General features: G+C 29.2%; 2 protein-coding genes across 2 annotated transcripts; both read left to right on the top strand.

The window, feature by feature from the left end:
- The first annotated feature begins 7,718 nt into the window (after positions 1-7,718).
- On the top strand, positions 7,719-8,735 carry LOC127261251 (adenylate isopentenyltransferase-like). The gene has a single exon (XM_051289505.1). The coding sequence runs from the start codon at positions 7,795-7,797 to the stop codon at positions 8,704-8,706; it is 912 nt and encodes a 303-aa protein (XP_051145462.1). The 5' UTR covers positions 7,719-7,794; the 3' UTR covers positions 8,707-8,735.
- Positions 8,736-13,446: 4,711 nt separating this feature from the next.
- On the top strand, positions 13,447-15,822 carry LOC127260481 (endonuclease 2-like). Its single transcript, XM_051288211.1, has 10 exons — positions 13,447-13,465; positions 13,734-13,828; positions 13,896-14,070; positions 14,181-14,285; positions 14,417-14,472; positions 14,530-14,613; positions 14,686-14,778; positions 14,860-14,921; positions 15,558-15,631; positions 15,725-15,822. The coding sequence occupies exons 1-10, from the start codon at positions 13,447-13,449 to the stop codon at positions 15,820-15,822; spliced, it is 861 nt and encodes a 286-aa protein (XP_051144168.1).
- The last annotated feature ends 1,111 nt before the right edge of the window (positions 15,823-16,933 follow it).

Raw genomic sequence — 16,933 nt, 5'->3', positions numbered from 1 at the left:
ACATTTCATAACTAAACATTCAATATATTGTATAACTACAAATATTTATATAAGAACTTGCTTGCTTACACTTTTTTCACACTATTAAAAGAGCAAGTGTGATTATATCTTTGTGGAAAAAAGATATATGCCGAAACCCTAATTAGCTGTCTGATCAATTTATCATTCTTCGTCTGACCCTGGCTATATATTCTTGTGTTTTATTTCTTTAATAAAGCAAAACAAACCTATATTATAATTTAGGTGGGTATCATGTTGTCTTCATAAATATATAATAAATTTTGGAATCGATTAATTAAGAATGCAAGAATTATATTCATGTCTGATTATTTCATCAGAACAGTTCATGAAAAAGTTCAGATGTATGCAAATGTATGTGTATGAATTCATGTCAAAATGTAGGAAATAGAGAAGTGTGTTGATATTAAAGAGTGTGGAGACATTGAACAGATTAGGAATTAGAGAGAGAGAGAGGTGAATGAGACAAATGGGAAAAAGGAGAGTAGTGAGGGAATATTTGCAGATCTGCTGAATGTGGGTGTGATGGGCAGTAGTGATTAAATTGAGGGCAAAAGGCTGCATATGAAATTGAGGCACCCATCCACCCCACCCCACCCCACCTTCAAGTGCAAGAATTGAACACACACACAATGTATACAAATACATACAACACACACACACATGAATACAAATACATACATACATATATATATATATGAGATGTATGATATTACATGGACTGCAATTGGCAGGTCAACTGGATCATTCTATTATCCAACAAGCTGACACAGCACTAGTACTGCTTAAAGCATACCCTACATCCCTTGTATGTATGTGAGTATATATATATATATGTATATATATGCACACACACACATATACATGTTTGTGTGTGCTGGGGTGTGTACTGATGATGATGAGGCAGTCTGTACAAAGTTATTGATTGATTAGGGTTTTTAGCTGCTTTAGTGATTATCAAAGATCTACGATTTTGTCCTCATTTCAGTGCCCTAATCATCACACACATATTTATCGATCTATATGTTATATTATTGCATCCCCACCACAACAAATAGTATTTTACCATTTACCAATTACTATTGTGTGTGTGCCCATCTTTATTAATTATTCCATCTAGCCAAAATTAAAATTGAATCGATCTTTTAATTGGTAATAATGTAATTTGGAATTACATGGATAATTTTCACAACAAGCAGTGTGCTGTGCTGTTGCACTCCAAGAAAACCACAGATCCAACACTATGTATGTATATATATATATATATAATATCTGAGTGAAAATCCAGACAAAGACACACAGTCTGTAACACAAGTAGAGAGAGAGTGTGAGAGAGAGAGATACATATCGATCAGCTGAAATCCCAAGACGACATTGTTATTAGTGAAAGGAAAGAAACAAGACACTCATTGTTTGTGTGTTGTTTTCTAACAGAAGATTTTTACAATATTTACTACACCCTCTTACCAAATCTTATTTGGATCTTCCTAATCATCACACTCTCTCTCTCTCTCTCTCTCACCCTCTCTCTCTATATATGTATAATATGTCCTGGAATCCATAGTGTCTTCATGCTGTATAATATGTCCTGGGATCCATTTGAACTTACATCTGCCGTGACACACACACATCCAAATACATACATACATATATATATATACACACACGCAGGAAAATACAATAATTTTATAGTATATCAGTGGGATTGAGGGGTTCTTGACTTAGAGTTCCATTTCAATATAAGAAGCTGCATCAATCAGAGTTGCCCCATTCTCAGCTGTCTCCTTCACTTTGCAATTACTAATATATATATATATATATAATTAATTCAAAGTGAAAAAAGACATCACTTGTGGTCGATCGAATTAGGGCATGCTTAAACTAATTAAGGTACAATGATTAATAGACAAATCATCCATCAATAGATGGATCGATTATCAGTACTTTGTGATGTCTGATTTGTGGATTTTAGTGGTTGTCTGTCATCCCTCCCACTACTCTTATACATACACACGCATATATATATATATATATGTACATGTATATGTCTTTTCCAAATCATGAAAAATACAAACCATTGACCGCAAAAGCTTGTCTCCCTATATCTTGTGAAACTCTTCTTGCCTTTGTTTTGACTGACGACGATCATCGATCACGACCTCCTCTGTCCCTTTGTGTGCGTGTAAAAATGTGTTCTTCTTACAGAGGAAAGTGCTAACTGTACAACTACAACCCGAGTACTTTATTTCCATTTCTGCCCTTATTGGGCTGAATTAAACTGCCTTTGTTTTATTTGTCTTGGGCCTGTAAAAGTAGGAAGGTCCAGTTTATAACGAGTGGGCTCGTATTGGGCCTAGTTAATTGTTGGATGCTGTGTATATATAATGAAAAATATATTATTTAAAGAGGCGACTGGTGAGCATGGACAGATGTAACTGACTTTTCAGTTGGCGAATAATCACATTTAATACTACTTCAAACACATTAATTAAATCAGAATGATTCTGTACGTACTATGTTTGCTTTTGACTATTTGAAGTGTTTTTGTGTAATATTAATAACTAATCACTTGGTTATATTTAAATTAGATTACGTCATGCATGAAACAAAGAATAATCCACGTGGCAGTTTCTATTTAACTTGTAAATTAGATATATACTAGTAGGGGTTTGTTGTTTTTTTGTTTTTTTTTTAGAGTTGAAACAGTTCTATATTGAATAAACAATAAATACTTTATATGAATTTTTTGAAAAATGAAAATAGAAAAAAAATAAAAAAAATACTATGGCAATTTGATATGAACTTTTTATAATTAAATTCCCGACATGGGTGGTATGTTTGTATTATAAAATATTATGGCAATTTGGATCTTTTGTTACAATATTCGTCTCATCCGCATGGCGTCTCTTCAGTGTTTGAAGTTAATTAATTATAAATATATCAAAGTCAACTTGTTCTTTATTAATAAAAAAAAAAAGTTGAGCAAACACACACACATATATATATATATATATTGTATATTGTTTTTGTTGAAGATTTTGCCCAATTATACAAATAGGTTTCATATATTGAATTACCAAATAAATTAGCTAGTGTGATTGAAAATATACCCAATTGAAAAGACAATCCATACACGTCGACTTGTATATATATGTAATACTAATTTTTATAATTTAGAAATTAAAGATATATATGTGAAATGATCGATCGATATTATGACCATCTTAGTAGTGCTCGAATTCATGATGTGGAAGTTGAACAGCCCAACTTGAAAATGAAACTAAACATGATTCCCAAGATTAATCTCCATACATGTAAGTATATATATGGTCCACATAATCTTGGAAAATCCTACCTTGTCATAATTGGAATTTTATCAATTATAACATAACATTCATTATATATTGTAATTATAGCATCATTATTATTTAAGAGACTTACAGAAATTTAGATTTTTTTTTTTTTTTTTTTGGTTAGAAAATACAAAATTTCAATTTTATATTATAAATATATCAATGTAAAGTTCGACTAATAAGTAGAAGCTACGTGCCAAGATTGTTGTGATCTTATGAAAATTAGTTTTTTTTTTTTTAAATATATATATATATATAAAATGAATAATTCAAAATTCAAAACCGTGTGCTTGAAAATGCAGCTTTGTAACTGAGATTAGTCTTTGTAGAAGAATATTATTACCAATTTGACGATTTATTTCTCCCCAATAAGCAGCAGTCAAATATATATCGCCCCTCCAACGGTTGAATATAATATATATATATATATATGTCGTAATCGCACGTACTATATATATGTAATAAATAGCCACGTAGGCAAGCATCGTGATATATGAGAACCCATTAAGCACATGGAAGTGATATCCATTAAGGAAAAATCAAAAGTAAGATTATTATTATTATTATTATTATTATTATTATTATTATTATATTGACTTGGCTAATAAATTAATTTCAACATGATAATACGATGGATCCATATATAACATGTCCCGAAATGAAATGGAACATTCGATATTACTGCCTACGTGTCACCAACCCTCAATCAAATAATTACAATTAGTACTCACCTACCTACAAATACTACATAATTTTAATTTAATTTTATATTCAATTTAATTTCAAATAATATAAACATGTCAATGTTTGCTCTAAAGATATATATATGGAAAATCAATTACTTGAAGATAATTAAAACCCTAATTTTCTAGGCAACATTAAAGTTGGATCAAGACAGGTTAGATTAAGTATTTTGAATGACCGATCGAATTGAACGGTCTACATTGTAGTACGTACGTGTTGTATTGGCTTTTGGTGCACTTGGATTTATTACCAACACAAAGTATCTGCTTTTCAGTTAATTAATTGATTAATTAGTTCGTCCTTAGGTTGAGTCTCTATTAATTATCTGCTTATTAATCAATCTTGTAATTACCTAAATTAACCCTAATTGACCCATATTGATTACCGCTTAATTATTGTAATGATAGCGTTGGGACACCATGCCTAGGGGATCACATTAGCACATGCTATGTATAATAAAAGAATGTGTTGTTTTTTAATAATAACAAGTATGTTGTATACAAGTATGTCATGTGCTAAAATCTACTGTTGTGTGTGCTTTATGAGCCTATACCATGTGTTGTTAGTTCATGTGTTGTATTTGCATTATATTAACATATACAATATGATGTCTGTATAATACGGTGTATTGCCTGTAGTAATATTGTATGCCGTTGAGACTATAGTATGTATATTTTATTCATGTGTTGTATTTGTATTATATTAATATATACAGTGTATTGTTTATAGTAATATTATATGTTGCATAATAGCACAAGATGTGATGTTCGGCACAGTGCTGATTTTTGCCGCTCTTCGTATATATTATTTGATAATTTCATAATATGTTAGTATTATATATCAATTGTTGAATTTAATTAAATGAAATGGGGAAATAAAAAGGGTAAATATAGTTGCATGGGAACTCATTCGGAAAGAGTCATTTTCCATTTGGAGTGGTTTTAGGTTAGTCCTTCCTATGACTTGTAGCTGGTCTCTCTCTCTCTCTTGTAATGTTTCTTTTTTTCTTTTATGGCAGAGTCAAACCTTTTCTTTGACTGACTGCCACTAGGAGAGAAACTAATTCATCTTGCTCATGGACCACACACTTGCTCTTTTTATTTACCTACACACTTTTACAAATTTTTTTATGCTCATCAAGAACAATCTAATATTTTCTGTCTCATAGATATTATTTTTTATTTTTATCCATCTAAAAAATAAGGATATTATTTTTTTATATTATACATTTATTTTTTTTACTACATATCAATATAATATTAATATTAAAAAATCTAAGTGCAAAAAATAAATAGTGCTCTTGTTGTGGGACAGATGTAATAACATCAGTTCGGCTCTAAGGGTCTCGTTTACTTTTTCCATGTTAATATTTGAATATTAATTACTTCCTCTGTCCCACATACTATGTCTACGTTGTCCTTTATGTCCGTTACTTTAATCTCATTTTAAACTTTTTAATTTATTTTTTTTAATTTTAATTAAACTAATTAGTTATTTTAATCTTAATTTATAATTATTTATATTATAGAATAATTATTTTCACTAATACATTTTTAATTATCTACTAATTACACTCCTCCTAAAATACCGTGTCTACAGTGTAGCAGACATAGTTATGAGACAAATGGAGTATTATATAAAAATTTAATACAAATTAAAAAAAAATAACAAAAATATTTCTTCTATAGTATCTTATAATACTATTATAATGACATTTATATTAAAAATTATACAAATATAATAATATTTTTAATATTAAATAAAATGACGCAAAAAACAAATAAATCTTAGAGTGAGACAGAAGGAGTATATTATTGTAAATCATATATATTTTTATAAAGTATTATAACAATTTTTTTTTAAAAAATAATATTTTAAAAAAATAATATTTTAAAAATAAATAAATTATTATTATCGAAAATAACACAAACTAAAAATTGTTAATTTTAATTTTAAACAAAAATCAAACAAACTTGCGGATATTATTATTTTGTCCATACTTTTTTATTTGTGCTAATTTTGTGAATTGTACTGTATTTATATATATATATATATATATGTGTGTGTGCGCATAAATAAAAGAAGAATTGTAAAAAATTTGGAACTTTTAAATTAAAATTAATAGTAAAATATTTGAGTCATAATAATGTTTGAATACTAAATTATGTACATTACTTTGTTGTCATTCATGGAAATATAAATGATAGTACTATTATTATATTATTTTCAACTTTGGATTATATATTACATTTAATTTTACGCAATATTTTTCATAGATATATAAATTAAATTTGAAAAGTATTATTAAGGTAGTTATGCCAATCATCTAAGGGTGTGTTTGTTTGAGAGATTTGTTTAGATTTCAACTATTCATCCTATTTTTTTCCCCCAAAAATATCAAATCAAACATCTATTTTTTATTTTTTATATTATACTAAAAATCAATTTTACATTCAAAACATCACATCAACACCTATTTATATCACATCATACAACTATTCAAATTCAAAATTTTTACTATTCAAATCCCAACTCAAAATCCAAACCCTCAAACAAACACACCCTAAATGTGCATCGCCCATCCCGACAACGCCCTAGTTGCGTATTTGGTATTATTACACGTCAAACGCACTGCACATGACACTTAACCGTTGAAGCAACTTCAATTAAATATACTTGAATTTAATTTGAAGTACCTAAACTACAATTTTAATCAGCTATAAAAATACCCTTTAATCAACCTTTTGCTTCCAATCATTATGTTTATTATGATACATAAATTTAAAAATATTTTGCTACAGCTATTATTTATTTTTTTAATATTAAAAATCTACATAATTTAACAATGTTGGTTGAATCTCATTTATAAATAAATAAATAATGCATATTTTAACCGTTTAAACTTTTCGTTATGTGCTGAATTTTCTTTTTTCTTCTTATTATTATTACTCCATATTTTATGTGTTGATTAACCTAAAGCTAAATATATACGTGGTTCGCCAGGTCAGCAGTTAACAGCGACCTCTTTTTGTAAGAAAACAATGGAATCATGAACCTTTTGTGGGTGCTCCGTGCACCTCAACCCCGAGGGAATGGAGCCGTTGATGTGTGGCGTGAATGGTGTAGATTTATCTGGTGCTCAAGGCCCGGGACTGAATAAAAAGCAATTGGTGTAGAATGTTTAGCAATATTCGAATGGTGTGCATCCCTCCCACATAATAATTCGATCCATGCATGTGCAAGAAAGAAGTACTCGAAAACATGAAAAATGATTATCATCATCAATCAGCAGAATTCAGAGTACAATTATGTTTGAGGAGAAAGATACAGCACAGTAACCCACCCCCCAAGAAGAATACACACAATTTATTACACTAGTATATATTAACCCCTACACCCCCCTATACATACACATACATACAAACTATATATATATACATACATATATAACAAACCCGCACCAAACGAGCTTGCTAGCTCTATTCTTGCATCGATCGATCATCGTCTACAAATCAATATTCATAATTCCAGATTCCTAATTTTTGTTGTAATGAAAAGATTCTCAGTCGTTCATACAAATAATTCTTATCATCATCACTTTCCTTATAGAGAACACACCAAGACTCTCTTCTTCCTCTCTAATTCTTCCTCAAAAAGGGCATCTTCAAGGTGGGTTCGAATGGCCGCCACCACCACCGCGGCCACGGCGGCCGGAGTCAATCTCCGGCGCCACAAAAAAGTCGTGGTAATAATGGGCCCGACAGGGTGCGGGAAGTCTAAGCTCGCCGTCGAATTGGCTTCCAGATTCTTCCCCTCGTCGGAAATCATTAATTCCGACAAAATCCAGGTGTACCGTGGCCTCGACATCACCACCAACAAAATACCCTTGTCTGAACGCAAGAACGTCCCCCACCATCTCCTCGGCGAGTTCGACTCGCAACCCGAGTTCACTCCGGCCGATTTCCGGTCGTCGGCGGCGTTTGCCATTTCCGACATCCTTTCGCAGGGGAGAGTGCCGTTCGTTGTCGGAGGATCCAACTCGTTCATCTACGCGCTCCTCGTCAAGAAATTCGATCCGACGGTCGACGTTTTCGACGAGCCGTCGGCATTCTGCAACGAGCTCAGATACAAATGCTGCTTCATATGGGTCGACGTCTCCCCGCCGGAGCTGAATCGGTATTTGGTGGAACGCGTCGACGACATGCTCGAATCGGGCATGTTCGAGGAGTTAGCTGATTATTTCTCCGACACGAAGGTCCCGTCGAAACGCTCCGGTCTGAATCGGGCCATTGGAGTGCCGGAGTTCGAGAAGTACTTTAACAGATTTCCTAACCGGAGCATTATTATTCCGGCGGATGACGTGGCAAGGCGGGAGGCGTACGAGGAGGCAGTCAGGTCCATCGAGGACAACACGTGTCGGCTAGCGAAGCGTCAGCTGTGGAAGATCCAACGGCTGAGAGACGCCGCCGGGTGGGACTTGAATAGAGTTGACGCCACGGCGGCGATGGGCGGAGATTCGTCGTCGGAAATATGGGAAAGAGAGGTTGTGGAACCGAGCGTGAAGATTGTGAAGAGGTTCTTGATGGAGTAGGTTTTCCAGCAAATTCCAGCTCTTATTCAACAACCCAAAATCAATTTTTTTTTTTAATTAAAAAAAAAAACAAAAAACCCAAATATCCCATTTTCCCTCCTCCCCTCTCCATCTCTTTCTTTACTTTCTCGCCCAATTATTATTATTATTATTATTTATCTTAATTATATGTATTTCTAATTATAATAACAACCATTTATTTCATATTTTCTATCCTTTTTGCTTGATGTAAAACTTTTTTACCTTATAAATAATTTTAAGGACAATTTTGAGGATCATTTTAATTGCACCAAAATAATTTATTTTCTAAGTACTGGTTTATTTTGGTGATGATTATATTTAGTTATTATATTTGAAATAATATTTGGTATATCTTGTCTCACATTTTTTTGTTTAGAATACTTTATAAATTAATAACACATAAAGAGTGGTTTTGTTTACTTTGACATCATATTAATGTTTTGAGTTTAAGTAGATATTAAATATATAATCTACGCATTTAAAAATAAACACCGGTACAACATAATGAGTAGCACTGTACATCAATATATAATGATTTTTTTAAAAGAATATATTTTATTTCCTCAGTCCTTAATGTGATGACATATTTAAGGGTTTGTTTGTTTGGGGTTTGGATTTTTATTTGGGATTTGAATAGTAAAAATTTTGAATTTAAATATTTGTATGATGTGATATAAATAGGTGTCGATGTAATATTTTGAATTTAAAATTAATTTTTAGTATAATATAAAAAATAGTTTTTAATTTGATATTTTTAGAAGAAAAAAAGAAGATAAATAGTGTAAATTCAATTTCATGCCCCAAACAAACACACCCATATAAGCATGAGAATTCATAAGGGATATAATTAGTAAAAAATTATGAATATATTAGTATAATTAATTACAATATAATATAAATAATTATAAATTAAAATTAAAATAATTAATTAGACTAATAAAAATTTAAAAAATTGTAAATTTTAAGATATAATAAAAATATAAAATAATTTTCTAAAAAAAAATGACATAATATATGGAACAAATAAAAATGGAAAGTGTGACACAATATGTTGGATTGGAGGAAGTATGAAATATTTATTTCTCTCATAAAATATAGTACAACTTATTCTTATTTTCAAAATTGTTTAAAATTACGGTGAAAATAATAATTGTATAATATGATATAAATATATATTGATGTAATTTTTAAATATAAAAGAAATTTTTATTATAATTAAAAAACAAACAATGGATATTTCATTTGATTTTTTTATCTTAAAAAAAAATAAAAAATTGATAGAGTAAAATTTTGACAATATAAAAGGACACACCCTATCATATTTTTACATATTTTTTTTATTAATATTATAAAAAATATATTCACTCCATCCCAACTCGAAGTATCATTTATACAATTTTCATTTATTCCACTCTAAAGTATATTTTCTATTTTAATAAAAATAATTATAAACTAATACTAAAATACTTTTAATTTTTATGTAAATTACAAATATATTGTTACATATATAATTACTTTATACATAAAGTTTTTAACACTTTCATTGATCAATAAAATACTACTATCTCGATTCCACTTTTTTCATCTACTATTTATATTTTCATTCATCCTATGTATCTTTTTTTAAGAAATATTATTATAAATTTTAATCATATTTTAAATTTTATAATTTATAATTTTTTAAAATTTTTATTATACTTTTTAGATATTTTAACCATAATTTATAAATAATTTTATTATACACTAATTGTTATTACTAATATACTCTTATTTCTCAATTATTTGCTAGTTATATTTTAATTAGATTCTCGTATTAACAATAAATTGAACAAAAAAATAGGACAAAAAGAATACTCCTTTCGTCCTAATTCAAAGTACTATTTTTGCAATTTTTGTCTGTTTAATTTAAAAGTATTTATTTTTTATATAGTAAAAATAATTATATAGTAATACCAAAATATCATTAATTTTTACCTAAATTACAAATATATCATTACAAATATAATTATTTCATATATAAAATTAAAGGAAAAAAATATTAAAATTTTTTAAACACTTTCAACCATCAATAAAATATTATTATTTTTTAATTTATTACAAAATTTAAAGAACTCTTGTAAAGTGGGACGAATGAAGTATCATTTTTTTATTTTCAGCAAAACTTTAAAAGTAATCGGTAAGATGGAGCACTATGTATTCATGCATCCTAAAACACGGATGCTGGGAGTTGTGATTTTGTTGTACATATATATATATATATAATACGAGTCCATGGAGTTCAGCTCCAGACGAATCAGAGGACTAGCTTATATGTGATCGACGGTTTGAGGGATACAGATGGCCGGAGTCCCGGGCGCTCAAAAGAATCCTCGTCATTCACTAGCTAGATCCAGTAGAGTGTGGTAGCGGAAGAAGCACCAAACCAATACTTGCTATTACATTTTCCAACGTATGTATGTATGTATGTATGTATCAGTAGTTGTTGTTGCTCATGTGGTCTGCAAATCTGCCCTACAATCTATACTCTATTCTATGCTATGCTATCCTAATTCCTATCCTATCCTACGGTACAATCCTAATTCAATTCCTTTCACATCAAAATAACTGCACCTAATAAATAAATAAATAAATAATTTCATTTACTATATCTCAGCTTCATAAAGTCATGTCAAGCGGTCAATTCGCATCGATAATCGGATAGCTACTCTCCATTTGTTTATTTCTTTTTACTATAAAATATAATCTAATGCACCAATTAAATAATTTATGATTTCTTTAGAGATCAACTCAAATCCAAAAATTTGTCGTCTTAATTAGATTGTTCACTTTTGATCTGCAAATCATATATATCATATTTATCTAATCTTTGGATTTGATCATACCTCAATCTCTAATCATCTGTATAACATATCATATTTATTATTTATTTTTATTTTTATTTGACATTTCATATTTTAATTGTTTATAATAAATTAAAATAGACAAAGTTAAAAGTTTTGTGGACACATTATATATTATTAGGTTGTCCCATTCAGAGGTTGTAGGCTATGACAGAATGAAATATCATTCAACAAATTCTTCTTGGCATTTATTCCTATGCGTAAGTAGCTTAATTTGATGCCACTTTCCCATCCCTATCAATTACCTTTATTGCAAATTTCTCAACTTCAATGTAATTATTACACCATCTCCAACATTCTTTCAATTTTGCAGTAGCTAGAAAAAATGCAGTTGATCTACTGTAATTTTACTCTAATCATAAACTTTAAATTTTCACTCTAAAAAGTATATTTCATATATATTCATCTTTTATATTATTTTATATAATTTTTTATATTTATAAATTACACCCCAACTTTAATTTATTTTTACAATATAACCTAAATATATATAATTACACATTATTTTTAAAAAACTATATAATTATATATCATTTTTTCAAAGGTAAAATTATATCACTTTAAAAAAAAAAAATAATTATACATAATTTTTCAAAAAAATAAAATTACACATATATCCCAAAAAATAACAAAAATACACAAATACCACAAAACACCACACAAACTCCACTCAAAAAATGAAGTGGAGTGTACAGTGTTACTCCAAATATAAAGTAACACTGTAGCTAGCTGCAAAAATGAAGGGAATTTGGGCTCCCCTCCCCCCCCCCCCCAATTTTTGCACAACCACTGCATTTTTTAGTACTACTATTTTTTAAAAGAAAAAGCAAGAAATTAAATCATGAAAAGCTAGAGAATAATAAGTAAAAATCCTTTATCTTGTAAATTTAGTAATCCCTCCGTCCTATGTGATATGAGTGTATTACTGTAGACACGAAAATTTAGGTAAAGTATAATTAGTAAGTAATTAAAAGTGTATTAGTAAAAATAATTATAATTTAGTAAAAATAATTATAAATTAAGATTAAAATAAGTAAATAATTTAATTAAAATTTAAAAAATTATAAAATTTAAAATTTAAAATGCGATTAAAGTGCATAATTATATTTCTAAAAATAGAAAAGACAAGTTATGTAGGACGGACGAAAATAGAAAATATAGACAAATTATGTGGGCCGGAGGGAGTATATATTAACCAATAAATATATGTTTTTTGCCTAATCATATTCCATTATGTTTAATTTTTTCTCAATATCACTTTTGTCTAAAATATAGTCCCTCAATTACACCCATTCATTAGTATTACTCTTATAGTCTTTTAAAATTGTACTTTCTTCTGTCTCAAACAAGGTTCAACATTGCTTTTGGCACGAATTTTTAGGTGAATAGTATTAAGTAAGATAATTTAAAAATTAGGTGATTTGATGAAGAGAGAAATGTATATTTTATTTGGATGATGTGAGAGGATAAAGTGTATGGTAGAAATTAAGTATAATTAATTATTTCCTATTTTAGAAATGTTGCGGAGTGTTTGGGACATACCAAAAAAGAAATACTGCAGGGTGTTTGCGACGGAGGGAGTATTTTTTTATCTAGTTTGTTTCTTAAAAATATTCATATTTTTCTATTTAGTAAAAAAAAAAAAAAATTATTATTTTTTAAATATCTTTTATTATTAAAAACAAAAAATAATAAAAAGTATTAATTGAAAGCCCACGCATTAAAACTCATATGAAAGGGTTTTGATTACAAATTTTGAGGGAGTATATTTTACATAAAAAATAAAAATAAAATAATTGGGCTTTTCGTATAAATTAAAATGGGCCTTAATTCGTTTGGCCCACAATTGTATTTCTTATACTCTCTCTCTCTTTAAATACTTAATATTGTAGTTAACCACCAAATCAAAATTTGAATATTGCATTAAATGAAAATTAGACCATATTCAAAGCGCTTACCATTTATTTTCCCCCGCAATAATGTTATTATCATTTATAGGCACATTCCGATTATTACATTGGGATAATTATATTAATATAAATAAACCAGATGCAGAGTGTGAATCGAAATCAATTTTTTTCTAAAAAAAAATGGAGTTGGGGAAAGCGAAAGCCCTAGTCATCGTCGTCCTCGTCTCGATCTCCGGCGGCGCTCATGGTTGGGGACTTGATGGACATTTTACCATCTGCCGACTTGCTCAGGTATTTCAATTTAATTTATACAAATCGATTAATTAATTAATTAATTAACAATTACAAATATATATAGCCTCGGCTGAGCAAGGCGGCGGCGGATGCGGTGTCGGAACTGCTTCCGGCGGCGGCGGAGAAGGACCTGGCGAGCGTATGCATATGGGCGGATAAGATCAAGTTCCGGTACGGATGGTCGCGACCACTTCATTACATCAATACTCCCGACAACGAATGTACCTACGACTACAAAAGTACGTATTCAATTAATTAATTTGATTTGATAGAATTAATATATTTAAATATTGGAAACAATAATATATATATATATATATATATAACCGGATGGAGACGACGATTACAGGGGACTGCAAAGATGAACATGGCGGAGCAGACAGGTGTGTGGCTGGAGCAATAAAAAACTACACTAGTCAGCTTCTCACCTACGGCACCAAACAAGCTCAACAGTGTACATACATACATACATACCCATTATTTTATTTTTCTGAAATAATCCAGAGCAACGTTGTTAAGCTCAACAATATAATTTATAAATATGTTTTATTGACATATCATATATATATATATATATATATACAGATAATCTCACCGAAGCACTTCTCTTCGTCTCCCATTTTCTGGGAGACGTTCATCAGGTACTTATATATTTTTATTATGTATGTATTAATTATATATAATAATTCCAAGTGCAGCCTTTGCATGTTGGTTTCACTACGGACAAGGGAGCTAACACCATCGGAATCCGTTGGTACCGGACCAAGCAAAATCTTCACCATGTATGTATGTATATATATATATATACTTGTACATAATGAATTACTCATCAAATTATATATATGATGATATAGGTATGGGACACAAACATCATTGAGACAGAAGAGGAAAATTACCATAATTCTAACGTGGAGGATCTCATCCGTGCTATTGATCAAAACATCACGGTACATATATATATATATATATATATATAATATTATAATCGTTTCCGATGCATAAATATATGTAATAATTATATTTGACAGAAAGTGTGGAGCAAAGATGTAAAGGAATGGGAGGCCTGTGACCACACTGCTTGTCCTGACATGTAAGTTAAACAATAGATTATAGTAGCTCCGTCCCCTTACAAATTAATACATATTTCTATTTTGAAAAATAAATATTTTGTTAAATATATATATATATTTTTTTCACAAATATCATTACTTTACATGACATCGTTACTTTTACACAAAAGGGCAAAAATGTCATTACAATATTTTTAACCATTTATTATAATTATGTCATTACAATATTTTTAACCACTTATTATAATTAAAATACTATTATTTCTTAAACACCAAGTAAATGTATACATTATAAGTGGACGGAGGGAGTATATATTATACATTTTGTGTAAATATATATATTTATATATATGTTACACCCTCCGTCTCAAATACCGTGCAATATTTGAGTTCGACATGAGAATTTAGGTGGATAGTATTAAGTAAGGTACTTTGAGACAATTTGAAAATTATGTGATATGATTGGAGAAATAAATGCATATTTATTTATTTATTTGAGTGATGCTGATGGAATAAAGTGAAATATGTATTTATATATATATAAAATAATTAATTATTTTTAAATTTAGAAATATTACAGTAAGTTTGAAACAAACAAAAAAGTAAATGTTGAATTGTCGAAAATTTTAAAAAGTCTAATTGGATGCCTTCCTCAGTTACGCATCTGAAGGCATTAAGGCAGCTTGCGATTGGGCTTACAAGGGAGTCGAAGAAAATTCTACCCTTGCAGGTATATCTCATTTCTTGCATCTCTAATTATTGTAATGAAACATATTATATATACAAATCTATATAATTCCTCGATCTCGAACAACATCTGCAGATGAGTACTTCGAGTCGCGATGGCCAGTTGTGAATCTCCGGCTGGCGCAAGCCGGCGTCCGCTTGGCTGCTACTCTCAATCGCATATTCAAAGGCTAATAATAATATACATACATATATATATATATTTATTTATATATATCACATGTTATTATTGGATACAAGAAGGTTGTAGCCATTGTTGCAAGATAAATTTCAATCCTTACATTCCTACAAAGATTCTATTGTGCAAGTAAATATTAATTTGTTTTGTTTAAGATTGTAGCCATTGTATTCGTAATTGGTCACATAGTAGCCATATCTCATCAAAAGTATGACTATCAAACCTTTTTACTATAATAATTTACTAATGTCACAATTACTATCACAAGAATATTACCCTTCTTTGAATAAATTTAAATTTTGTTCATCATTATCCAAATAGTTAAATCAATATATTTTAAAAAATTAAATCCACATCTTAATTATAAATCAATTATTTAAAAGGAATATATGAATAGTCATATCCTGACCATTGAAATAGTATCCACTTTAATTTTGTTGCGACACAAATTTGGTTAAAAGATTATAGCATCAAAATTTCAATTAAGGGAGACCAATATCCAATTTAGGAACTTTCCTTGTCTTTATTCATCAAATTAAAAGACCAATCTTTTCCCACTATGCAGGCTTTAAGTATCCATCATCACTTAACTATTCGATTCCATTCTTATCCTAAATTTATTTATACACACAAAAATCGAGTTATTACACGATTTTGTTTTGTTTTATATTCTCTTGTGGAAATATATATATGTATATTGAATTGGTCCAAATTTTAACAAAAATTCTCAGTCTCATATATTATACTATATTATGGAAATATATATATATATATATATATATATAGCTCAGAATTGACTTGATTGCAATTTTTTCGAGGGATGTATATAAATTATAAATCTTGTAAAGCAAACAAATAAAATGGGTTATAAATTTATAATCAAGCAAGCCACCATATATAAATAAAATATATATATATATATATATATATAACCGAAGAAATAAGTAGTTATTATTATAATAAGGCACGTGCTTATTACATGTAACACAGACCTAGTCAAGCACGTTTCTTTGCGGAGGAATTCTATAAGGAAGAAACAGGGAAATAACTTAGGCCATTAAAAGACACGAATTGTATTACCATCTTCATCTTAATTATATTTTTAGC

Source organism: Andrographis paniculata, unplaced genomic scaffold (assembly GCF_009805555.1).
Source record: "Andrographis paniculata isolate CXL003 unplaced genomic scaffold, ASM980555v1 Contig62END, whole genome shotgun sequence".
NCBI lineage: Eukaryota > Viridiplantae > Streptophyta > Magnoliopsida > Lamiales > Acanthaceae > Andrographis > Andrographis paniculata.
The sequence above is the reverse complement of the archived record's forward strand: the minus strand, read 5'-3'. Positions and strand labels throughout refer to the sequence as shown.

Coding starts and splice junctions, on each gene's coding strand:
- LOC127261251 (XM_051289505.1), top strand. CDS start 7,795: ATGGCCGCCACCACCACCGCGGCCACGGCGGCCGGAGTCAATCTCCGG.
- LOC127260481 (XM_051288211.1), top strand. Junction 14,286..14,416: donor CACCAAACAAGCTCAACAGT/GTACATACATAC, acceptor ATATATATACAG/ATAATCTCACCGAAGCACTT. Junction 15,632..15,724: donor AGAAAATTCTACCCTTGCAG/GTATATCTCATT, acceptor CAACATCTGCAG/ATGAGTACTTCGAGTCGCGA.